General features: G+C 53.1%; 9 protein-coding genes and 1 non-coding gene across 10 annotated transcripts; 3 read left to right on the plus strand and 7 right to left on the minus strand.

The window, feature by feature from the left end:
• Positions 1-822: 822 nt before the first annotated feature.
• On the plus strand, positions 823-2772 carry TPO3_0 (Polyamine transporter 3; the record flags this gene model as incomplete). The annotated part of the gene is made up of 4 exons (XM_014687852.1): positions 823-877; positions 933-1135; positions 1208-1621; positions 1723-2772. 4 exons carry the CDS (start codon positions 823-825, stop codon positions 2770-2772), a joined length of 1722 nt encoding a protein of 573 aa, XP_014543338.1.
• A 782-nt stretch (positions 2773-3554) lies between these two features.
• On the plus strand, positions 3555-4323 carry G6M90_00g034120 (uncharacterized protein; the record flags this gene model as incomplete). Its single annotated transcript, XM_066130140.1, has 2 exons — positions 3555-4009; positions 4113-4323. The coding sequence occupies 2 exons, from the start codon at positions 3555-3557 to the stop codon at positions 4321-4323; spliced, it is 666 nt and encodes a 221-aa protein (XP_065986162.1).
• Positions 4324-4521: 198 nt separating this feature from the next.
• Positions 4522-4595, plus strand: G6M90_tRNA00000037. Its single transcript has one exon. It is a non-coding gene; the product is annotated as a tRNA-Val (tRNA).
• A 943-nt stretch (positions 4596-5538) lies between these two features.
• Positions 5539-8692, minus strand: trf1 (Telomeric DNA-binding factor trf1; the record flags this gene model as incomplete). Its single annotated transcript, XM_014687854.1, has 5 exons — positions 5539-6899; positions 6954-7439; positions 7505-8066; positions 8122-8510; positions 8644-8692. 5 exons carry the CDS (start codon positions 8690-8692, stop codon positions 5539-5541), a joined length of 2847 nt encoding a protein of 948 aa, XP_014543340.1.
• An 827-nt stretch (positions 8693-9519) lies between these two features.
• On the minus strand, positions 9520-11025 carry EPD1 (the record flags this gene model as incomplete). The annotated part of the gene is made up of 3 exons (XM_066130141.1): positions 9520-10590; positions 10658-10869; positions 10929-11025. 3 exons carry the CDS (start codon positions 11023-11025, stop codon positions 9520-9522), a joined length of 1380 nt encoding a protein of 459 aa, XP_065986347.1.
• Positions 11026-12322: 1297 nt separating this feature from the next.
• Positions 12323-14706, minus strand: het-6_4 (Heterokaryon incompatibility protein 6, OR allele; the record flags this gene model as incomplete). The annotated part of the gene is made up of 2 exons (XM_014687856.1): positions 12323-12393; positions 12450-14706. 2 exons carry the CDS (start codon positions 14704-14706, stop codon positions 12323-12325), a joined length of 2328 nt encoding a protein of 775 aa, XP_014543342.1.
• Positions 14707-15287: 581 nt separating this feature from the next.
• Positions 15288-16289, minus strand: TRYP_5 (Trypsin; the record flags this gene model as incomplete). Its single annotated transcript, XM_014687857.1, has 1 exon — positions 15288-16289. One exon carries the CDS (start codon positions 16287-16289, stop codon positions 15288-15290), a length of 1002 nt encoding a protein of 333 aa, XP_014543343.1.
• Positions 16290-17080: 791 nt separating this feature from the next.
• Positions 17081-18228, minus strand: G6M90_00g034170 (uncharacterized protein; the record flags this gene model as incomplete). The annotated part of the gene is made up of 2 exons (XM_014687858.1): positions 17081-17683; positions 17755-18228. The coding sequence occupies 2 exons, from the start codon at positions 18226-18228 to the stop codon at positions 17081-17083; spliced, it is 1077 nt and encodes a 358-aa protein (XP_014543344.1).
• A 712-nt stretch (positions 18229-18940) lies between these two features.
• On the minus strand, positions 18941-19861 carry RRG9 (Required for respiratory growth protein 9; the record flags this gene model as incomplete). The annotated part of the gene is made up of 1 exon (XM_014687859.1): positions 18941-19861. One exon carries the CDS (start codon positions 19859-19861, stop codon positions 18941-18943), a length of 921 nt encoding a protein of 306 aa, XP_014543345.1.
• Positions 19862-20506: 645 nt separating this feature from the next.
• G6M90_00g034190 (uncharacterized protein) lies at positions 20507-21265 on the minus strand (the record flags this gene model as incomplete). Its single annotated transcript, XM_014687860.1, has 1 exon — positions 20507-21265. One exon carries the CDS (start codon positions 21263-21265, stop codon positions 20507-20509), a length of 759 nt encoding a protein of 252 aa, XP_014543346.1.
• Between the last annotated feature and the right edge of the window lie 1612 nt (positions 21266-22877).

A 22877-nucleotide genomic window follows, 5' to 3' on the forward strand; every position in this document is an offset into this window, starting at 1 on the left:
ATGCATACGAGATAACAACAACGCCCAAATACTACTTTGAGTGTCGAACAAAGAATCCGTGACCGCTACTACTACCGAAGCAAACTCGGTACAATCTGAGCCGAGATTAACCGCGGTTACTGGGCATCCAATGGGCATCATCAACCCCAGAGGGGGGCCCAAGGAGGTTGTCAAGAGACGACAGGAAACGTACCGGCCACGGCCAATTGGTGTGTAGGTTTCGTTATCCCGCCCGCCGAAACAAGGGCGTCTTTACCAAGGGCGCAAGTGGCGCAAGCATATTGTATTTTCGGTGAAAGCGGGACGGGCTAGGACCGGGCATGACCACTTATTCCCACCAATACTCCGGCTTCGGGGGGTTTAGACGGCGCCAAAGCAAGGGTTGACGGCCGCGGACAAGAACTCGATTGCAAGTGGAAGTGCAGCCCGAACAGGCTGGCCCCTTTAAGGTTGTATTTAATCATGCCTCGAGTTTGGCGATTCAGCTTCGGCCCCACGCGTCGCCGTTTGGCAGTGGAAACGGCACCCATGCCTCACACAGTTGCCGAGCTTTTTCTCCATGCCTGTGCGATTAGTACTTAAATTCCTCCTCGTTTCCCGAAGCAGGCTTTGTTTAAAAGGGTCTGCTAGATTCGCTTCTCCTTCACTGCTCTCTGCCAACGTTGCTCGGCCCGGCTTGTCATGTTCCCCTGTCCACGTTGCTAGCCAACTTGAACACAAAGCGACTTGAGTCTTGACTTTGACTTAATATAATCTGTTTTCATTAACGTTTCAATTGTCGTGGTGAACTGTTGTATTAGATGACCCTTTCACCAGTCCATCATGGTGCTCACAGGCCCTACAGAGACAAACACCATAGATGTTGGACAAGATGAGCGTAAGTCGAGTCCTCTTTAGCTCCTCTAAACCCGTGAGGATTAACCTTTTCTTAGATGGAAGAGAAATAGAAGGGCACCCGCTTGGCCAAATACAGAGTCTAAACGAACAAGATGCCCAAGACCAGTATGCCATTGAGGCAATGGATTACGGCGACGGCATCCTCTCTGGCATCCGCTCCAGGACACGCAGTCACACCGACCACATCATCATCAGCTGGGAAGTCGATGATCCGGATAATCCTCACAACTGGTCAACGGTACAGTTTTTCTCGTCTCACCAACCCACAACCCCTCCAGGATCCTCAAGATCAATCTGACCTCTACGCCAGTCCCGTAAAACCTTTGTCGTCCTGGTATGTGTGATGCTCGTCCTCAACTCCACCCTGTCCTCTGCCCTCCCCAGCATGGCCATCCCCAACATCACGGCAGACTACGGCATAAGCGATGCCACGGAAAATGTCCTACCAATTAGTGTTTTCCTTATTGGGTACATATTTGGCCCACTCATCTGGGGGCCCCTGACGGAACATTACGGACGAAGAAACCTCACCGTCGTGACGTTTGTAGTCTTTACACTATTCACGATGGCCTGTGGCCTGGCACCGAGTTGGGGGAGCTTTCTCGTGTTTAGAATGATCTGTGGTGCGTGTGCGGGAGCACCAATTGCCATTGTGGCCGGCATATTGGCCGATGTTTTTGCCGATCACAGGACTAGGGGGAGGGCGTATGCTGTCTTCATGGTGGTGAGTATTCCTCGGAGATTGCGCTTCCATTTTTCCTCTGCTGCTCTACTTTGTTTGAGTAGTTACCCAAGGAAAACAATGTACTCATTATGACGGCTTAGGCTACCCTCTGGGGACCCTTGTTCTCTCCCATCATTTCAGGCTACACGTCCATGACCATCGGATGGCGGTGGGCGTTCTGGATTGATCTCATGTTCGCCGGCTTCACGCTCCTCATCATAGCTTGGCTCCCAGAGACGTTTGGTCCTATCCTCCTGGCACGGCGGGCCCAAAGGATGCGCAAACAGGATCCCGCCCAGCGCGTCATCGCACCCCGAGAGCTCGAGGAAACGAGCCTCAGTCAGCTCCTAACCGTGGTCATTACCCGACCGATTCGCATGCTGGCCTCTGAGCTCATTGTTACAGCCACATGCGCATACCTGGCTCTCGTCTACGCCATCTTCTACATGTCCTTCCAGGCTTTCCCCATCATCTTCCACGACTTGTATGGCCTCAATCCGGGAGAGACTGGCCTGACGTATCTCCTAATCGGAGCAGGTGGCATGGTCTCCCTCCCCGTCTTCTGGTACTGGGACGTTGCTCTTGTCAAGGCCCAAGTTCGTGGCTCGTGGTGGTCGAAACGCGAAGAGTCACGGCGCCTGCCGCTTGCGTGTATGGGCGGCCCTCTCTTCGTCATATCTCTCTTCTGGCTAGGCTTCAGTGCAAAGATATCAATCCCCTTTGTGGCGCCTATGCTTGCGGGCATCCCGTTCGGAATGGGATACATGCTCATCTTCATGGCGCTGCTAAACTACTTGACGGATTCGTATGAGATTTTCGCCGCGTCCGCCAACGCAGCTGCTTCGTGCTGCCGGTCCATCCTCGCTGTCGTTCTGCCGCTCGCAACGACACACATGTTCCGAGAGCTGGGGATCGCGGGGGCGTGCTCCCTGATTGGGGGGTTAAGCGCCGTGATGTGTGTGATTCCGTTTATTTTCATCTGGAAAGGACCAAGTATTCGGGCCAGGTCAAAGTTTTGCATTGCGTTGCGGGAGCAGAAGGAGGAGATGCAGAGGAGAGCGGATGCGCAGAGGGCGAGGTTGGAGAGGATGAGGGCAGGCAAGGAGAGAAGGCAGAGTGTGAAGGAGGGGAACAAGACAGAGGAGGTCTGATGATATGGGGATTTGGCTAAAAGTATGGTCGCATTTGGCAGCGAGGTTCTTTCTTCTTGTTGCAGTTGGCGTTTGATTTGGGCGGAAATGACACCATATTGATGGTGCAATGCATACGGTTTCATACTTGTCATTTCATCAATACACACTCGAATTCCTAACGATATACGTTACCTTGTTGCCGTCATCACCCATTCCATCTCAGTTCCGGCTGCAACATCCAACATCTCAACCTTGTCCGTTCGAAGCACCAAGTCTCCCAACATTTAGCTGATACCGCCAACACATGACCTCCCCTCAGAATACAGACTTCAGACGCGCCCTCTAATACTCACTGTCGATATAAATCACAAACAAATCACACGGTCCCCTCCCCTGCATCCCGCCCACATCAGACCACATCTTCCTCGGTGACCTACAACAATCGGCCCTGCAGCACCTATCCTACGCACAATAATCATACAGTCTCTCACGAGAGTCGGCACAGGACCGACTGTGACAGAGATGGCTGGCGCAGCAACGCGTCCCCGGCCCAGCAGTAGCACCAGGCTCTTGTACGCCTGCCGTACCCCGGCCCAATCCTACCGAAATCAAGCTCGTCAGCGCCGTCCTCACATATAAAGAAACAGACAGAAGGGGGGGGTCTTACGCTCTCCGCAATTCTGCCCACAAACACCATTCCGCGCGTCTCGCCCCCTCAAGCACCCAGGATCATCAGGACCCCCGCCGCGCGAGTCGCAGCACCGACTTGGCAAAACATCCTCCCTACACGTATGTTTCCCATGACGGCCGTCACAAGCCCCCGGGCGCCAGGCGTGCCGCTCGCAAAAGACGCCCTCCCCGCGACGGCCCCCATCACAGCCCGGCTCGCCGCAGACGTGGACGGCGCAGAAGCCTCCCGCGGCGGTCCTCTCGTCGCAGCAGCCGACTTGGCAGCAGTGCATGGCGCAGTATTCCGCCAAGCCGCCGTCTTGCAGAGGGCGCCGCGGGCGCGCGCACTCGTCTACCGAGCACCGCCTCTTACCAGGGCACTGGATGTGGTGGCAGGCGGCGTCTCGGGGGTGATCCTGCGCCGCCTCGGGGACGACGACACACGTGTGAGCGGTGCCGTGGCGGTTTGCGCACCCCTCGGTCTGGCAGCGATGCGCGTGGCAGTACCGCAGGTCTTGCTCGGCCTGGCAGACCCGTGCGTTCTGACATCTCGGCTCTACGCAGGCGTCTATGATGCGGGACGTCAGTGTGTCTCTGGGCTAGGGGGCGGTATATATATATGTGTGTGTTTGTGTGTGCGTTTTGTCTTACGGTACTCTTTGCAGTATTTGTATCTGCTGGCGTTGTAGTCCTGCACGTGGTTTGGGCAGCGCTCTTGGCCGACGGATCCTGCGCATTGGATATCTGCACGCCCGTCAGCACTTTGAGCACAAGCATGTCTTGAAGATCAAGACGAAGGGCGAGATGGGTAGTGGGAAGTGGAAAGTGGGAATTTTGGATACAGTTCAACATACGGTGCAGGCAGTATTTGCCCTCGCGTCCCTTGGGCTTCCCGCATAGGGAACCATCGTCCACGCGCCTACATGAGTGCTGCTTGCAGTACAGACTCTCGACGACGCCGGAGTCCTTGATCTCGAGAATCCACAAGTCTTGGCCGCAGGTGCCGTTGTTCGCGGGACACCGGGACCTGCTGGCTGCGCAGCCGCCATTGTTCCGAAGGTACATGTACTGCATATTGCGGCCGGTTAGCACATCACGGGTTTCGTGGTCTAGTTGGTCATGATTTCTCGCTAACACCGAGAAGGTCCCCGGTTCGAGCCCGGGCGAAACCACGCGGTTCTCTTTTTGATGGGTCCTCAGAGTGTGTTAGAAGCACTTTTCGGACGCCTGTTCTCTTTTTTGTAAATTCGAGTTTTAGGCTGTAGAATGCGTTGTCGTTGTCAAGCACAGCAATGTATTTTTGGGCAATGAGCTTGATGAGCTCTCCACGAAGCAGTAAAGGGTCAACTGGTATTTAAAGACGGTCAAAGCATTTGGAGAGCAGTTGCATAGGGTCGTCGAGATGAGATGGGGAATGGCATCAGTAGCGGCCGTGTTTTTGCGACGAGGCTAGATACATGAGTCCTCAACTGACAACCGCACGCGCCTACCCGTCCAACACATCACGGGCCAAAGTCCCGGGAGGATACATGAATCAACGCCGTGAGAAGTTGCCCTGCCCATCACCATCCTCGACTAAAGCTCGCACCGGTGCGAACCGTTCGTAAACAGAGTCGATGCCCTCGTACAAAGCACATACTCGCCACGTGTTTTCCCCCTTTCCTGACAAAACCCCGTGGCCCTGAATTTTCAGAGCCCACGATTTTTATTTTGTTCAGGCTCATATTGTGAATCTGGCAGCCATATGACCCTTGACGCCTAGTAACTATCCTGTTCCTACTCCTTCTCCTCTTCCCGTACCTTGGTATCATTGAAACAGTGAGAAACATGACACACGCCTCCGATTCTATAAACATGCAAAAAAAATTAAAAAAATCGAGAAAAAGGTGTACCATCACGAAATGTCGTGTACCCTTTGAGTGATCCCCCCCTTTGCGCCGAGTGCCTAAAAAAGCTACATGTGATCTACATGTGATCAGCTCGCGTAGCTGGTTTATCATAAGTCGTCCCAATAAAAAGATTCTTCATTCATACACGAAAGCCGTCCCAACCAGGGCATCATGGCCGCGGCCTTTGTCACACGTCGGGTGTGACTCCCCCTCCTTCGTATGGGTCTCATGATGTTAGGCTTTGTGCCACAACAGCTTGCAGACCTTCAAGGAGAGCTGCTTCCGCTGCGTTGTCGTCTTGTTCTTGTTGTGTTGGGGAGTCGGGTTTTGGGGCTTCCGGGGGCGGGCCCGGGTGTTGTTGAGGTGCTGGTGAGGGAGTCGGGGCAGGCTGGGTTTGCGGTACAGGTTGAGCAGCTGGTGGAGATACTTGCGGTGAATGGGCACGTGCAGGCGAGGTTATGGGTTGAGGAGGAGCGGCAGCCAGAGGCGTACTTGTCGGGATAGAGGTTGTCGCGGGCTGTGTTGTGGCAGCATGATGCTGCTGGGCGGCAGCCGGCTGCGGTTGTGCTTGTGCTTGTGTGTTTGGTGTTGGCTGCGGCATGGCGGGTGTTCGTGTCGGTTGCTGTGCTTGCTGTGCTTGCTCTGCTTGTTCTGCTGGCTGTGTCTGCTGAGGCTGAGGTTGATGCCCCTGCTGATGGTGTTGTGGTTGCCCCTGTGGTCTGGGAACTTGAGGCGGCAGTTGTGCCTGGGATCGGCCGTTGGCTTGAGCAACAGAGTGTGACGATGGCTGCGTGTTCGCCTGGCCACCTGGACGAGTTTGAGAAGCCGGCGTCGCCGTCGGCCTTGGCACTGACGTCGCTTGGGCCCCTTGGCCAGCCGCATTGGCTTGATGCCCGGCATGATGTTGTGCGGACGAAGCTGCTTGAGCTGCCTGTGCCGGTGTCACAACTCCAGATCCAACAGCATTGACAGGGCTGGCCGGTGTTCGACCTTGCGGCGGGTGTTGTAGACCGCCTGCCAGAGCCATGATCCCCTGAAGCTTTGCTTGGTCTTCTTCAGAGTTGAGCCTGGCCCTCTCCTCGGCTTCCTTTCTCGCAGCTTGGGTTGGCGCCCGCGTCTTGAGTTCACCCGTAACGGCTTGTAGATAGTAGGGCATTTCAGAATTAGTTTTCAGGAAGAAGAGCTTGAGATTTCTTGCCTTATCCTTCAGCTGCACCTGCGTTCTATCTTTGAGTATATCTGATATGGTGCCGTTTTGGCCAAACAGCGTCAGGATCTGGCTCCAATGGGGTCCCTTAACCATGTCCAAGCCAGCCATGAGTGCCTTTTCTTCTTCTTGGGTCCAAGGCCGACGCGTTGAATGGAGTCCTTCTCTTCGAGTGTGCGCAGACGACTTTGAGAGAGCCGCCTGGCGAGCCTTGTCATATAGTATGGAACTAGGGAACGTCTGGTTCGGCGGCAGGTTCTCACCAGGCAATGGAGGCAGCTGCGGCTCGGGGGGTGGCTGAGTGTAGGTGTAATATGGAGGTTGTACTTGATGATGTTGTACTTGTGCCTGATAAGGTGGTTGAGCAGCCATGCTGTCAGCTATTTAACCTGTTAGCAAGATCAGAGGGCGCGACGTAAAGAAGAAGAACTGACTGGTACTAGTGGGAACGGTAGGTTGGTAGGGAATTGGTGAGAGTCCGTGAAGCGTAGTCTTGACGTAGTTGGAAGTGCTTTCTGCAACGAGAGCCTCGAGTTCTTTGTAGTCCGTCATGAGATCAATCTTGCCGTTGGTCTGTGCCGAGGCGGCTTCTGACTTGTTCTCCGTGCTTGCAGTCTGGGCTGCAGCTTCTTCTCCTCCCTCTGCCGGATCTGTTGTAGTTGGCTCGTCTTTCAATCCCGCCAGGGCATTCTGGACAAGGCCAGAAGCCGTCTTTTCAAAGAACGATGACAAGTCGTCCAAGTCCATATCAGCATCTCCTGTGGCGTCCGGAATCGGTTCCGGTGGCGGCTCGCTGTCGCTGATCTCTATCGTGATTCCCAACTTATTGCCTATGTCTGTGAGCGACTTGAGGCGGCCGGCGGTGTATTCCAAAAAGCTCCGTAACAGGTCCTCGGCAGGGTGTTTCTCTCTCAACGCCGCTGCAAACAACCAATTAGCCCAATCAGGTCAACTTGTAAACGGCCATATACAGGTTTATGCATACCTGGCTCCGACTCTTCCTTTACCTCCCCTTGAAGCGTTTCTTTCCTTGTTTGTACTGAAGACACAAAGTTCTGATCAGCAGAGGTCAACTCTCCTCCGCCATGCTGCTCCTTCAGGGTATGCTCAAGTCCGTGGGTCAAAACCTCTCCAATAACTTCCTCCGACGGCTTTTCTGGCTCCTTCTCAACGAGGAACTCTATTGCTCTTTGCGTTTTGATACCCAAATACAGTTCCGTCATTCCAGGTGGCAGTTCGGACAGCTGGCACTGGAACATGGCGAGAAAGTTTTCGTCAGCTTCAGAGAGAGCTTTGGGAGTTCCATCAACTAGCCGCAATCCCAGTTGCGCAAGGTTCGCCAGTTCGATAAAATGTTGGGAGTCGGGGTCTCGAAATTCGAGTTCGTTGGCTGATAACACTGGTCCAGGCGAATACATTTCGTGAACATGCTCAAAAGAACACTTGAGCCCGCGAAATGTCTTCTCATGCTGTGAATCGGATCCCCGAACCAGTTTGATTGTATCCTCAAAGGGTGATTGTACGAGAACAAGTAGGAGCGACAAGGCCTGGCGACGCGCCGGTCAGTCGAGATGTTGGTCCGAGGGCAGTGCATTGACTTACAAGGTTCCCTAGCGCATGGACATTGGTGTCGCGAATGAACTTTCGGGGGTCCGATACAAACGTCGCCCGGACAGCAGGAGGTTCAGGCAGCGGTATTGTCGTGTCAACCTCCATGGGATCTGATGCGGGCTGTTCTGGGGCTGTCTCATGTCCGCTCGTGAATTGGTCAACCAGGTCGCCAACATTTGACAGCGCATTTTGTACTAATAGTGCGAGTCCATCTTCGAGTGAAGCTTCTTCGGTTTCGGTCTCCGTCTTTGCTCGTTTGGCCTCTGGTGTTTCGGTAGTGGCGCCGATGTCCTCCTCGAAGGGTCGTTTTGAGGAGAGTTCTGGCGGCAAGGCGAAGTCAAGGCCCTCTAGACCAGTCGGTTCGTGTTCTTGCTTGATACCTGAAGAACAGCATGGTTAGCATACTTGTGCTCTCTCTCTGGCCGTCGTTCCTCTGCAAGACGCTCATCGCATTGGCATCATGCGCGCGTCATTTCGGCCGGACTGGAGATAGATAGACAGATAGATAGATACCTGTCGCCATGGAGAAAGCGCTGGCCTCGGCTAACGCTGACTCGGCCATGATGCCAGTGGTGTTGATTGAAACAGCAAGGAATGCATGCGACAGCGTATCAGGGTGTGAGCGGGAGCAAGATTGGCGGGATCGTTGATCGTTTTGCAACTCGTCTTGGATCGCGGCTGCAAATGCGGGCGACCAACAATGAACCTGGCGCTTGCAGCCTTTCGCCTTTCGAATGGCGGGCCGTCCGAGAAAATTTGCTGAGTCAGTCACCCGATTGCCCTTATATCGTGCCCCAAGTTTCTGCCGGCTCAGATACACAACCAACACAGGATTGGACAAAAAATTTATTCGTTGCAACCAAATTTCAAAATTGGCTGCTCGCTGCGCAACGGGTGATACTAGACATGTCAATGTATTCCGTTGCAGTGGCTAATTACGTGGTGAATTGACCATTGCCAGAATCGGTTTTGTTTTCTTATCGTGCCATGTCTGTCCAGCTCGGCGTTTGTTTTGTTTCTTCCCATTACTCTACTCCGTACGTATAGCCATCATGGTACGGCTAGTTAGTTAGTTGCCTTTATTAGTCAGCATCTCGGCCTCTACCGCCAACCAGACATTATTAGTCCATGCATGCAACCTATGATCTCTCCGAGCCGAGTCAAATGTCTCATACATGCAACTGTTGAACATTCATCAAGTACGTTCATGCCACCCAACAAATTTTATATATGGACACAAACATAATCTGTATGTACCAAGAAATTTCGCGGCCACGGCGCTTGCCAACAACAGTGCAACTCTAAGGGCAACAAAACCTTTGCAACATAAACTAAGTATCAGAGCAAGATTCACCGAAGAATACAAGCTTTCCGCAAAGTAACTTTGTTTTACAATGCGAGCGCGAGGACCAGCACGGCGGCCGCAATGCTAGCTCCAGCGGCAGCGAGGTGTCTGTCAGGAGAAGCAGCATTGTCCTCGTCCTTCTTGCCACCACCACTACCATTTCTGTCACCATCACCGTCATTATCACTGCCACTCCCACTGCCACTCCCACTGCCACCGCTATTGCCACCACCCTGGCCACGGTTGCCACTGTTGCTGGGTTTCGGCTTCTCTGATGGGCTTGCGGTGGTACTGGCTTGGCTTGTAAACGTGCCAGTCAAGGTCTCGCCGAGCGTTGGCAGCTCTACGTTTCCATTCACCTGCCACCATCCGTCTGCGGTTGAAGTTGGGCAAGGTCGAGTCGACACTTGTTTGGGATCGTAGTCATTTTTCACCACACCAGTAGGCTGCATACTCGCCCATTTAGTCTTGAGATTGTCAAAATCAGGACTGATTGGGGTCGGAGTGCCTTTGCGAGTGAAGCCGTCAAAAACGTTCTCGCCTGGCTGGGAAGCATCGCCCTTGGGTCCGTATGAAATGAGGCCGTAGTGGTTTTGTTCCTCAATCCACTCGTAAATGATGGCACCGCTCCAGTCATCAACCATGGGCTTGGCAAAGATGGCATCCTGATCATCCCACTTTCGGGGGCCGGGAACATTGCAACCTGTTTCACTAAAAAAGATTGGAACGGGGAAATTCTTGGCGTATTCTTGTAGCTTGTCGTAGCTAGACGCTTCGAATGTGCTGGGGTCGCACCAAGAATAGGAGTTGAGAGCGAAGAAATCGACAATCTCAGATGAATTTCCTCCGCAGGTGAGATAGTCTTGCAGCATTGGACGAAGTTGCACAATATCCGCGGCTGAGTAGCCGATAGGGATATTGCGATAGCCCTTGTTGTCTCGATAGACCTTCATATCACGAGCAGCGGCCTTGAGGAATGGAGCTGCTGGAGAATCGTCCTTCGTCGCAATATTTTCGTTGCCAACAAAGAAGCCTAGAACATTGTCGTAGCTATGGAAGGCGTCCATCACTTGTGAATACCTTTCATACTGAGTGGAGTTCCAGTAAAGATCCTTCTACAAGACTGTCAGACATGAACATGCAAACGCCGTCATTACCGCTAACGTTGTGGGAGTAACTTACGGACTCAATGTATGTGCCAAATGTATCCATATCAACCAAGAGATAGATTCCAGCGTCATCCAATGCCCTCATGCAGCCATCATGCTTAGCCTTGGCATCTACATGGTAAACTCGGATCGTGTTGACACCCAGTTCTTTCATGAGAGAAAAGTCCCGTTTGCATTGTTCCGTGTCTATGAGCGGATCATCAGGCACAAGTTGGTAAGCAACACCTGGTCAACAACATTAGTACAACAGAAAGTATCTATAGCTCTCCTGTCACATAACTCGCCTTTGACAAAGAATTGTGTTCCATTTCTGGTGAAAAACTTGTTTCCGTAAGCCTCAACAGGATCGAGAGCAGCAACAAACGCACCCAGGCCGAACATGGCCGTCCAGAGTGCTGCAGGATGCATTGTATATCTGTTTGTGCCGTAAAGCTCGCGCTGATTCGAATGGAGGCGTTACAGAGGCCAAGGCTCTTCTGAAGGTAAGGTAAAGCAAAGCGAGTTGGGTCCAAGTCGCTTTTTGATTATGATCAGAGAAGCAGAAGCCCAAAAAAGGTTTCGACAGCCAGGTCTCACGGGTTAGCAGCTATAAGCGAAATCTAACACGAACGAGCGAACGTCGTGCAATGCGTCCTTGACCCCAAAAAGCACACAGGGCAATCTCAGGTGAGACAAGCACTCGGAATCGTTGTGCGAGGTTCGAAAGAGACAGAGAGATGGAGAGAGAGAGAGAGAGAGAGAGAGAGGGACGGTCAGTGGCAACAGACAAGTCGAACCAACGAGGCGACGCAGACAACCAAGGCTGGCAAGACGGGTAGTCGCGATCACGGGGATCAGGAAAGAACGACAGTTACGGGAAGAAACTGCAATCGCGACCAGCCCTTGCTGGCTGTGACGACATCTAAGTAAGTAGTAAACAATTGCCCCGATCCAAGGCTGCTGCCACCTGGATCGGCCAGCATGGTTGCTCACAAGAGAACGTCACCACATGCATGTTGGATCTTTCCAGGCAGGGGGTTGAGCGACGAGGGACAATTCAGTGGGCCAGCCGCTCAAATCTTCAACCTAACAGGTCTCAAAAGAACGTGCTAAACAAACCCTGGAGGCTTTAATGGTGCTCTCGTTTGGTCCGCAAAACCGTCGACATCAATGTTGGCTGTTTGTCCCTGGAGAATCTTCGAACACGGGCAAGCAGTGATTGTGGCCCCCTGCCGATTGACACAACCAATCAACTGGTACTCCAAACAGAGTACTTTGTACGATAACATCAAACTACCCGTTGGCAACTACTCAGTGGACGAGCCACTTTAATAAAGTGTTAAGACAAGTCGCCTCCTTCCCGAATTTTCTTGTAACTCAATTGCAACAGGAAAGGAAAGAGCTAACTAACTACGTGCCTAGTACGGACTAGCCTCTCCCGTATAATTCGCCAGTAGCACTCAGCCTGACGTCATCCTCCGACACCTAAATTAAAATGGAGGGAAATGAAGGATCAGTCACGAAGCAACCTGGTCGCGTCGCACCCACACATCCTCATTCACTTTTGTCCAAGCTCGAGTCACCCTTGTGCTAGTGTTTTATCAGGGAGCGTTCAGTCCAGCAACTGTTTATCAACCAAATTGCATAGCTCGAACAGAGAACTAGATATTTGCCTGCGTCGCCTCGCCTACATGGTTCCCTAGACGATTCGAATTATCGCCTTCTTCGGTTTCTTGCTCGCCTCATATAACACAATTCTTCCAAAGTAATCTGTTGCAAGCGTCAGTTTAGCAGCTACCAGATATGTCAAAACGATGCTCACTCACAAGCTTGTCCAACAATCACCCAGGTTTCGTTTCCAGCCCTTCGGATCACAAAAGGACAACCGCACCCGTCAAAGAAGCAGACCTTATCTCCCGTTATGGCCTCAATCGGAATCAGTCCAAGGGCTCCCCTCGATGAGAAAAACATTCTGCGGCCAATGGCCAGCGGTCGTAGATTTGCAAAGTATTCATCCTCTCGGCCCAGAACATCAGAAAAGGGAGTGCCATCCGATGGCAGAAGCCTCTTGACCCTCTTCAAAGTAGGATCATGGTCTACATTATCGTCGTCCCACCGCTTGAAATGCACGCCATCCCGGTCACCGCCCTCTCGATATGTGTCCCCATCGGTATTTCCCAAAATATGAAATTGCCATTCGCTGTCATTGAAGGGAACATCAAACATTCTTAAGCACTCGTCTCTTGCTTCCCAGTTTCCTTGTTCCTCCCACTCTTCGAATAGGGCGTCTCGGTGAGACTCATGGAATTCCCGCCATCGCTCTGATATAGTGCGTACATCCTTATTGGACGACTCGGCTTCAATGTAGTCGTCCTCGTTGATGACTTGGACTTCATCAAATATGACACCATGAATATCGAGTCGAGCCTCACTAGGGACATGTTCAAATTTTGCCACATCTTCTGGCGGGTTCCCCCAGTGGTTCACGAGACTCTTATCATGGCCATAATTCGTCTCTGTCAATAGAGGCCTTGAAGGTACCTCCAAGTCAGGAACCCACGACGGCAAACCGTTCGATCGAGTGGGATTCTGACAGCCCGAAAGATAATCCAGATTCTTCCTCAGAAGACTCAAGGTTGTGTCTCTATACAATTTCTGTTTGTCCTTGGCATAGTCTGCCCGCACATCGGTTTCATCAGGATTCGTAAGCGGCAACATGGCGAATACCTTGTCTCTTGGGTCGGTGGCCAGGCAATCTCTCCATTTCAGCGCCAGCACTTGTAGCTCTCCATATGAGCCTCCGCGCCGACTTATCTCCTCGCGGAGCTCATACAATCCAAGAGCCTTGCGAAAGCAAGAACCGAACGAGTGAGTATCCCTTAGTCCATCATGCTGTAGAGCCGGCATATGGTACTCGTCAGCCAAGTACGTTAGTATATCGGCAACCCGCATCACATCCTTCCAATTACACGTCTCGCCACCGCAATGGAATATGACGTCGCTGGGAAGTGCTATTTCCTGTCGGATCCAAACTCGGGAAAACCACGGGCGTTGGTAGAATCTAATAATCGCTGCATAATTGTCCAGTTTCTCTTGTTCTGACACAAAAGTGGTCTCATGAACTGGCAGCTTCGCCATGGGCCGGCCAGGTCCATCCGGTCGGTGAGTCTGTCCCGCTTTCTTTGGTATGTAGTTCCAAGACTCAATGTCTTCCGGCGTTTCTGGAATATAAGCCAAGTCCCTTATGAGCCTCATGGCCTGCGTGCTATTATCACCCTCGTCTCCAAGCCACACATGTACCATGTGGGCAGCCTTGTAGAGACGAGTCATAAGACCAACTTGACTGCTTCTTTCGGTCACATCATTTTGGTTGACGCAAATGGCATCAATCCACCAGTACGATTCAGCCTTGTCCCCCTGGAATCTCTTGAAGGGATCCTCAGGTGGTGGAACGGCCTTGCGAAAGTGTTGCAGGGCATTGTACAAAGAAGGCGTAACAGAAAACGAATGTCCATCCACAACGATGTGTTCCGTGAAAGACGACGTTCCCCAGCAGTACGACAACGGGGTAAAGCACTCAATTGGCGCCGATTTGAACATTGGGGGGCACTCGGCGGCGTCGTCTAAGCTGGCGATTATAAGCCTGCAGATTATGGGATCATCCGGACGGCCAGTCGTGTCCAAAGCCAACAGTCGAATCTCAGAAGCCGCCGCGTTCAAAGGTGCGTAAGCGTACTGTGGCAAACTTGGCACATCTGCTACGGTGACCGATGATTTCGATTCCTTGGCCGCTTCCGGTTTCGGTTTCGGTTTTGGTGGTTCCGACAGAACTGTAGTTCCTTGTGTTGCTGTTGTCGTTGCTGGTGTGGCCGAGGGTGCCGGTCGATGCGCATATCGCTGCTGCAGCTCGGTGACTGTATATCCCCCTTCTTTGACATACTTGTTGGGCTTGGGAATATTTATTGCCTCAAGCCCGTACATTTCGTGAAATTGAATCACCGTCTCCATGAGACCTTTAACTTGGTCTTCGAGCTCGACGATGCGCAGACTCGCGCTCAGTTGTGGGGGTATATCTTTTGACATGGTGTGATGACTGCGATGATGACGATGCTGAAGACAGATTTCGTGGAACAAATTGGCTTCGGTGATGGGTGAGTTCGGGTCCGCAATGTGGTAAGAGTTTACATGTTGCAACCCATCGTTGATGAACCTATTTGCCGTTATGTTCAGCGGGGAACAATGTCCATCTTACTAGTAGGGACCCCTTGTAACAAGGCTGAACATGCGACAGGGATTGGAAGCTTGTGATGACGAGATGAGGAGGATTAGAACCTCATCAAGAGACATTTCCTTTGTTTTAGTGTATGGTACTCTAGTGTATCGGAGCATATGTGCACGCATCGTGGGTTGCTTGAATAGCAGCGAGCCGGCCACTCGGGACGTAGTTGTCCTACTCGAGATACTGGGTTATGGTGAAATTTGAAACTCTACTGATAGTCTCTGAGGCCTCTGAGACATGGTTCAATAGCAATCTTTCCACCGGGAAAAAAAATGAAACAAATGAAAAAAGAGAGAGAGACAGAGAGAGAAGACACAAGGTCTGAGCCAAGGTCCAACTACTGCCGACATCCGCGCCCCCCTTCTTTTCGACCCCAATCCGAATCCTACACATAAGCAACCTGAGCGAGAAACTCTCGATAGCCAGCAATGCTGGTAAAGACAGTAGGATACCCGCTCTTCGGGGACTCAGGACCATACGACACAATACCAACGACCTTCTTCGTCTGAACATCAAACAAGGCGCCGCCGCTATCACTGGCCCACGTATGCTCGAACTCGTTCCAATCCCCAGCGCAAAAGGTCCTGCTCCCGATGCCCCCATGCCGCAAATACCGAAACTGGCATATCCACCTGAGCGCGACCTTTGTCCTCAGGGACCGCAGCCAGCGGGACGGCGGCCCCTTGCCGCCGCGCGTTTGCCCCCAGCCGGCGACGACGACCTCGGTACCCGCCGCGGGCATAGGGTCCTCGGCACCGGCCAGGTCCGCGACGGCGACCTTGCCCCCGAGGGTGAGGTTGCTTTTTAGAGTGAGCACGGCGATGTCGTCGACTTGGTTCCCGCCGGGCTTGTAGCTCGGGTGGACCGTGATGTTGTTCACGCTGACGAGCTGGCCGCCGTGGGCCCAGTCGCGGCTGCCGGCGCGGACCTGGAACTGGAACTGGGAGCCGGCAAATTCGTCGTCGTCTTCGTCGCTCATGGTGCAGTGCGCGGCGGTGAGGATCTTGTTCCGGGCGATGATGATGCCGCCGCACGTGTGGACGCCGAACTGGCAGTCGAAGGTCTGGACCCGGCGCTGGACCGACACTTGGTATGGGAATTGGTCCATGGTGGCGTTGGTGCCGCCGATGGTTCTCTTTGAGTGGTGCGTGGCCGTGGCCGTGGCGAGGCCGCTGGTTGCCAAGATGGTTGTCACGATGGACAACTTCATGATGGAGAGATGAGGGTGCTGGGTTGAGGGTTGTTGGAGAGTATGGTGCACATTAGTAGGATGAGTATAAACCGAGTAGAAGTAGAAGTGGTGGCACAAGTGGTAGAACGAGTAGAACGAGTAGAACGAGTAGAACGACAAGATGTCTTTGATATCAGACGAGGAAATCCTCTCCATGGCAGACAGAGGAGACAAGAGCTTCTTATATAGCCTGGCATGTCCAGTATGTCTGCAGTGACAAACTTTCAAGGAGTCGTTAAGCCAGCCTGGCGTTTCCGCTATAGTTTGGTGAAAGTATGATTGGAACATGGCGGCAGACAGACAACAAAGGCACCATGAGATACTTCTTTCTTTTCTTATTTTAGCTAGCAAGAACGTATTGGGTTGCTGCCTCTCCGCCCGAGTGTGTATGGATTCTTCAGATCCTCAGGGGCACTGTTGATAGTTTGCACTAGTGCGTGCGAGCGGTCCTTGTACCTTGTTAGCCAACAGTCCGAATGTGATTGGAAAAAGTGAAAGTAGAGTTGCGCCGAACTTGGCGGTAGGCGACTTGACGCCTCCGAGTCTTGTGTGAGCTAAGTCCTGCATCGTGCCTCTTCTAAAGCGCCAGTCAAGCTAAATATCCCTAGTTCGCATGTACCCATATAGTGTAGGTTCAATCGTGCAATCCATGCGGTGGCTTGAAAGCACGTCGAGGATAATGCCGGTAATGCTCGTCTGTTCTAGGTCAATTCGCTCCTATGCGTCCAAGGTGTTCACGGAATATCTCTCCATACCCGTCCTGGGAAATATGGTGCCTTACACAAAGGCTGAACTGGCTCTTCACTCAATGTTCCCCCGGGTATGTATCATGCATATTATTCAACTCCCTTGCGTGTTCGCTCATCGCAGCGGCCCTAAACCCCAACATACATTATGCAAATACACAATCTTCATAACAGCGTCCAGCGCCTATCACAAAGCCTCCCCTACCTCTTTGTCAACTCATCGCTTAGCCCCTGCCTCCCAATAAACGTCCTCATTCCCCTATCAACACCTGCCACCCATCTTGCAAGAACCTGCACTCCGGCCGGCAAAACATTATACCAGTCCACCCACCGGGCGTAAAGCGGCATGCCTACCGTCGCACCCCTGCCATTGTCAATGGCCCCGATGATCTCCTTGGCGACATCGACGGGTTCTACGACTGGGGCAAAGAAGCTATTCGGCGTCTGGACTCCATAGAATAGAGGCGTGCTCAGCTGTCCGGGGGTAATGAGCACGGTTCGAATCTCAGGGTGCGTCTCGCGCAACTCGGCAGTCAGAGAGCGGTGCATGGCCGTCAGACCAGCTTTGGCAGCAGCGTAATCTGACAATTGCGCAGCGCCAAGGTGGCCAATGACGGAGGAAATGTTGACAATGGTGCCGCCGCGACCGCCGCGGAGGATGGCCGGGAGGAAGGTCTTGAGGCAATAGAATGGGCCGAGCAGGTTGGTGGACAGGCTGGAGTCGATCTCGTCCAAGGTCAGGTTGAGGAGGGACTTGCCAATGACAACAGCGGCGTTGTTAATGAGCACAGTCGGCGTTCCGAGCTGTGAAATATGCATCAGTCAGGGCCCTTGGTCACCTTCACGTTCGTTCACACGGCCAAGTAAAGACTCACGTCTCGCTCAATCTCGTCGGCAACCTTCTTCACCTGTGCCTTGTCGCCAACATCGCACTTGTAATAGGTGACGCCCCGCGCCTCCCCATTCTCCATCTCATTCACATCCAACACGGCGACGCTGGCGCCCCTCATGCCATACACCTCGGCGACCAACATGCCCAGTCCGCTCGCACCGCCCGTGATCACAATCACCTCCTCGCTCAAATCAACCTCTCTCGGCAGTCCATAAGCAATGCGCTGGTTGACCACGCCTGCCATCGAGCACAGCGTGATGAAGGTCGCCCACGCTATGGATGCAATCATGCGGGGAGCTTCCCACCGGACCGTCTGCGCCCGGAAGCACAGCGGGATCATCCAGCAGACAAAGGGGTGCAGGAAGGTCACATTGAGGACCTTGACGATGAGGTCGACGGATAGAGGGGCGAACCAGGAGTCGCGCTGGGGAGGGCGCGGATAGTTTCTCGAAGACATGCTGAGGCTGATGACGGAGGCAGAGGCAGATGAGGAAGAATGGCGGAAACGAGGCAAGGTAAAGACTGGCGGTGCGTAGAAAGCACCAGAAGAGCCTTGGCTGGAATGAATTGAAGAAAAGAAACAAAGAATCAACGCATTCGAGAGGAGAAAAGTTGGACGAGCTGGACCAAGGCGATGGTGAGACCAGGCGTGTGGTTGAACATTTGAAACAATCTGGCAGCATGTGAAGCACCAAGATGGCCGCCAACGAGCCCCTGGTTTCCGGAGCAAGTCCTGAGCGGCGCTGCGCATCAGCGCGGGACGTCAACTCCCTAGTGCAGGCGGCTACAGAGTTCTACAGTGGGGCTCAGGGCCGTCACGGATAGCCAGCCAATCAATGGCCGAGCCTTGGAACATCAACTGTTCGCATCATGTCAAGTTGGGGAAGACCGTGACGGCATAGACATGACTCCATGTCGGTTTGCTCACTGGTTGAAACAATTTATGCTAACATTGAACCAATAATCGAAGCAGCTTGTCGTTGACATGGCCTCTGTAAACCGTGTGTCCCCCCAGAACTTCATCACCATATTGACATGCCCTCACATAGCCCACAACAACATCAACCCCAATATATTCGGTTACAATCACCATGACGTCGCGAAACAAGATATCCGGCATCCAATTATGTAGAGAGAGAGTTAAATATCGTACAACACCGTGGCCGCATCTACCACCTCCCACTGCCGGCTTCGCCCCGACCCTCATCCTCACCACCAACACTCCTCGCACCGTAATTTCTCCTTGCCCTCTCAGCCTCCTTCTCCTCCTCCTCCCATTCTCTCTCCCGCCTCGCCGCCTCCTTCCTCCTCTCATGCCACCAACTATCCCGCACAATCCCCTCTCTCCTCCACTTCCGCGGCGGCTTCATCCCAACCGCCGCCTTGCGCTCCCACACCTGCATCCCTCTCCTGAACCACCTCTCCTGCCGCTCCTGCTCTTCCGCCACCGACGGTGTCCACTTGCTCTTGAGAATCCGCCGAATCGACTCCACCGACACCTCAAACTTGTCCGCCAGCGCCCGCGTCGTATAAGTATCCGGGAACTGCGCGTTGAGTGCCCGTATGCCCGCCAGAGCATCAGGAGACAAGCGTTTCCGGGGCTTCCAGCCCTGGGGGAATTTCTCCTTGAGGGCTGCCTTTTGGCTCTGCCACTCGGGGGTCTTCGGCTGGGCAATATTCAGGTCGGGCGATTGGTCGTGAGGCTTGGCTTTGTTGGCCCTGCGTTTCGGTGGCGGTGACGGAGGCGAAGATTTCTCGATTGTTCGTGTTTGGAATTCCTTTGCAGATGGAGCTTCATTCTCCGTCTTCTTGTCCCTTGCTCGGTTCTTTCGTAGAGGCTTTGTCTCAGCCGCCGTGCCCGTCACATTCTCCCTCTTGTCAACCGCATTTTCCGCTGCAACGGCCGACCGAGTAGTTTCTCGTCTCCAGTAGGATGAAGCGGCAAGTCCACGACGTTGACTCGAAACAGGCCGGGGCACCGGCGCAGGACGCCACGGTCGAGCTGTGCTGGTCGAGACCGGAAAGTTGTGGACTTGCGCCAAGCTCTGCAAAAATATCCTCCAAGGCGCTGCGCGGCATGGACATTTCATTGTTGCCCAAAGGGGGTCTCTGACCTGCACGGCTGCCCGTGTTGAACCCCTTTGTGTGATTGAAGATGCTAGACGTTGCAAAGAAAAGCTGGCGGACCGAGACTAATTTGGACATGGGACACGCGAATGAGCGGCAGGGATCTGGTGGGTCTACATCATTGGCGCAAAGTCTTGTGCTTGATACGTCGGACCTCAGGCCGTCAAGCTAATAAACAAAGCAGCGGGATTCAAACAAATGATAAATAATGCAAATATTGAATTTTATACTCACCAACTAATCGAACAATTTCAAGGCAATGATCTTGTTGCATGGTACACTGCAAAGGACTACAACAGCTAATTTCCAAAAGGACTTGTATTGATTCCTCGCCAAATAGTTGCATACTATACAACTCCAGAATTCCATTCCCGTGGCAATAGCCCACGTCCATTTCTAGAGCAAAGATAACAATCGATAACCATGTTCCACTTCCCATGTTGCATACAATCCCAATGCCGTGATCCCAAAATTTCGGATGCTCTCCAGAACACTCCGATTTGAATGCGCCAGTAACCTTGTCCCCCCCTCCAATTACGCCTATGCTTTTTAATTTTCGCTTCTGATGCTTGTTCCCCCGAAACAAAAAAGAAAGAATCCCAGGATCGTTACGCATCGTGCATCAGCTCAACTGGGGGGCGGGCGGTATGTGCCATGATAGGTCGGCAACCGTCGATAGGGCTTATGAGTTCAGGCTCTTCCGTCATATCCTCAACAAAGACGGCAGGCAGGTCTGGGCTGCACCCATTCTCCTCCGGACGGTAGATGAGGGTCGAGCTACGACTTCTCGTGCTCCCACTAGCAGCAGGTCCGTCCACGGGGCTGATAGGGGACTCAAGTCCTGGGCGGGTGTTGCGCAGTTTAGACAATGCTTCAGCCAAGTCTTCGGCGTGCACCTGCTTGTTCGGAGCGTCCTCCAGGCGGACCTCCCAGCCATGGGGAGGGCTGGGTGGCGGTGAGATGAAGAACAACTTGCCAGCATCAGGGAGAGCTAGATGCTCGTCCTTGGCCTCGACATTTGTCTGCTGTCCAAAGTAGACTCTGCAGCGATCACCGAGGATAGCTTCGCCATCCCAAACTTGACGGACAGCGATGGAGGAATCGATATCGAAGAAGGAAATGACGATGCGACGGAACGACTTGAGCGGCGCAAAGGCGTGGATAGGTGCTATCTTGGCAACCAGTCCTCGGACTCGCTCCAAGTTGTCTGGTCGGAAGATATCTGTGTTGTTGAGGCCGGTAAAGAGGAGGGTATTTGATGGCGGCGTGGGTTGCGTCAAAGGAGGCAAGTTGGAGAGGTCCAGGGTGAGGCCAGATTTGCGCGAGGCCGATGAACACGACCGTGAAAGGCGAGGGGTAACATCCATTATGCGTGCAGATGTGGCTTGTGAACTGTGGGTTGTTGTAGCGGTCAAGCCCAGATATGTCGAATATCGTGGCGAGAGTTGGATGTCGGAAGGCCGTTCGTATCAATTATATATATCGCGTGATAAGTATAGGCAACGCTCCCGCCGGACGGCACGATAATTGTTCAGAGTATTCCGATGGAGGTTAGGAATAGTTGATGACAACAAGAGAGGCCAGATTGGTCGAGGACAAAGGAGGGAGGCGCTGATAAAAGAATGTCCAAGGTTGGTTTTGACGTGGGGAAGTGGACAATCCAGAGGCGGGAGGGGACGACATTGAAGTACCAGGTGATGCAAAGTTACTAGACGGAAATGTGATGGAGACCCACAGGCCCAGCCCCAAAGTGGCAGTTGACATAGCGCGTGAGAGTGGACCCCTGTGTGTCACCGTGTGCAGCTTTCTTGGCAAGTTTCCAGGGTGCACTGGGTGCTGGAGTGCGGCGGCAGGGACGGGGGATGGACGGCGTCTGGTGGAAATTGACATTACAGTACGGAGTACGGAGTACAAAGCTGAAGCAGAGTGGCAAGCGCGGTGGCTGCGGCCGCCTGCGAGGGGAAACTGGTCGAGGTGGAAGGAGCGACGGGCTGTCAGACCACCACCCAACCACCCAGCGGGCACGGCGATGGTGGCGGTACAAGATTAATAACCCGCATATCAACCGTGTCGTGCTACTGGGCTGTGCTGCAGAAACTTTTCATCCTGCAAACGCGCCTTGCCGCTCCAAGCAACCCAACGGAGGCCGCAAACAATGCTAGCTGCATCGCCGCCTTTGCCACTCGGGTCACCACGCTGAGCCCCCCCGCGGGTGCAAGCTTACGAATAACGCTTGGAGGTCCCAGCTCAATCAGATGTGCCTTGCCTTGCTTGTACTCGGCAAGCATACTAGGAACTAGGTACTTAGGTATGCAGCCATGTCAGGAACCAAAGACAGCTGACGAATTGCGCCTTTATCCCCATAGATGCAGGCTGTGCTCCTGGCCTGAGACAGCAAAAGCATCATCGGATCAGCTGGACACGCAGCGATGCCACGATGCCATGCCGGTTGGGTGCAAGATGCAGAGGAGGAAAAAATATAGCGAGCCGAAACACTGTAAAGTAGTGGTTTCGTCTTGAGCATGGAACTCCCAGCGCCGTGGTTGTTTCGTGCCGCTCTCCTGGTATCAAGGTACCGACGCACATGCAATACACTGTATGTTGCAGCCCTAAAGCTAGACTCAAAGGCCTGCATTAGAGAGCTACCGAAAACAGTAGATGAGCAGTCGCGTCTTCTTCGGTACCTCGAGGCAGTCAGTATCACGGCTTCCTGCAGACTGAAATGGTCGGCATTGCAAACGCCTAAGCAATTGCAATATCGAACGTGACAAATCAAGGAGGTGAAGGAAGCCCCATTTAATGTACAAAAAGTCATTATCTTGACCAACGATCGAGCTTCTAAATCTTGAGTTGCAGAAGCGTACAAAGGGCCGGGTTCAAGGTTATATTCTTGCTCGCCAGTTTATAACATCTTTTCAATGTCCCTAGTACCTCGGTATTCCAAATCAAATTGCACAGGTATCCCAGGAAATTATCCAC

Source organism: Metarhizium brunneum, chromosome 2 (genome assembly GCF_013426205.1).
Source record: "Metarhizium brunneum chromosome 2, complete sequence".
Classification (NCBI taxonomy): domain Eukaryota; kingdom Fungi; phylum Ascomycota; class Sordariomycetes; order Hypocreales; family Clavicipitaceae; genus Metarhizium; species Metarhizium brunneum.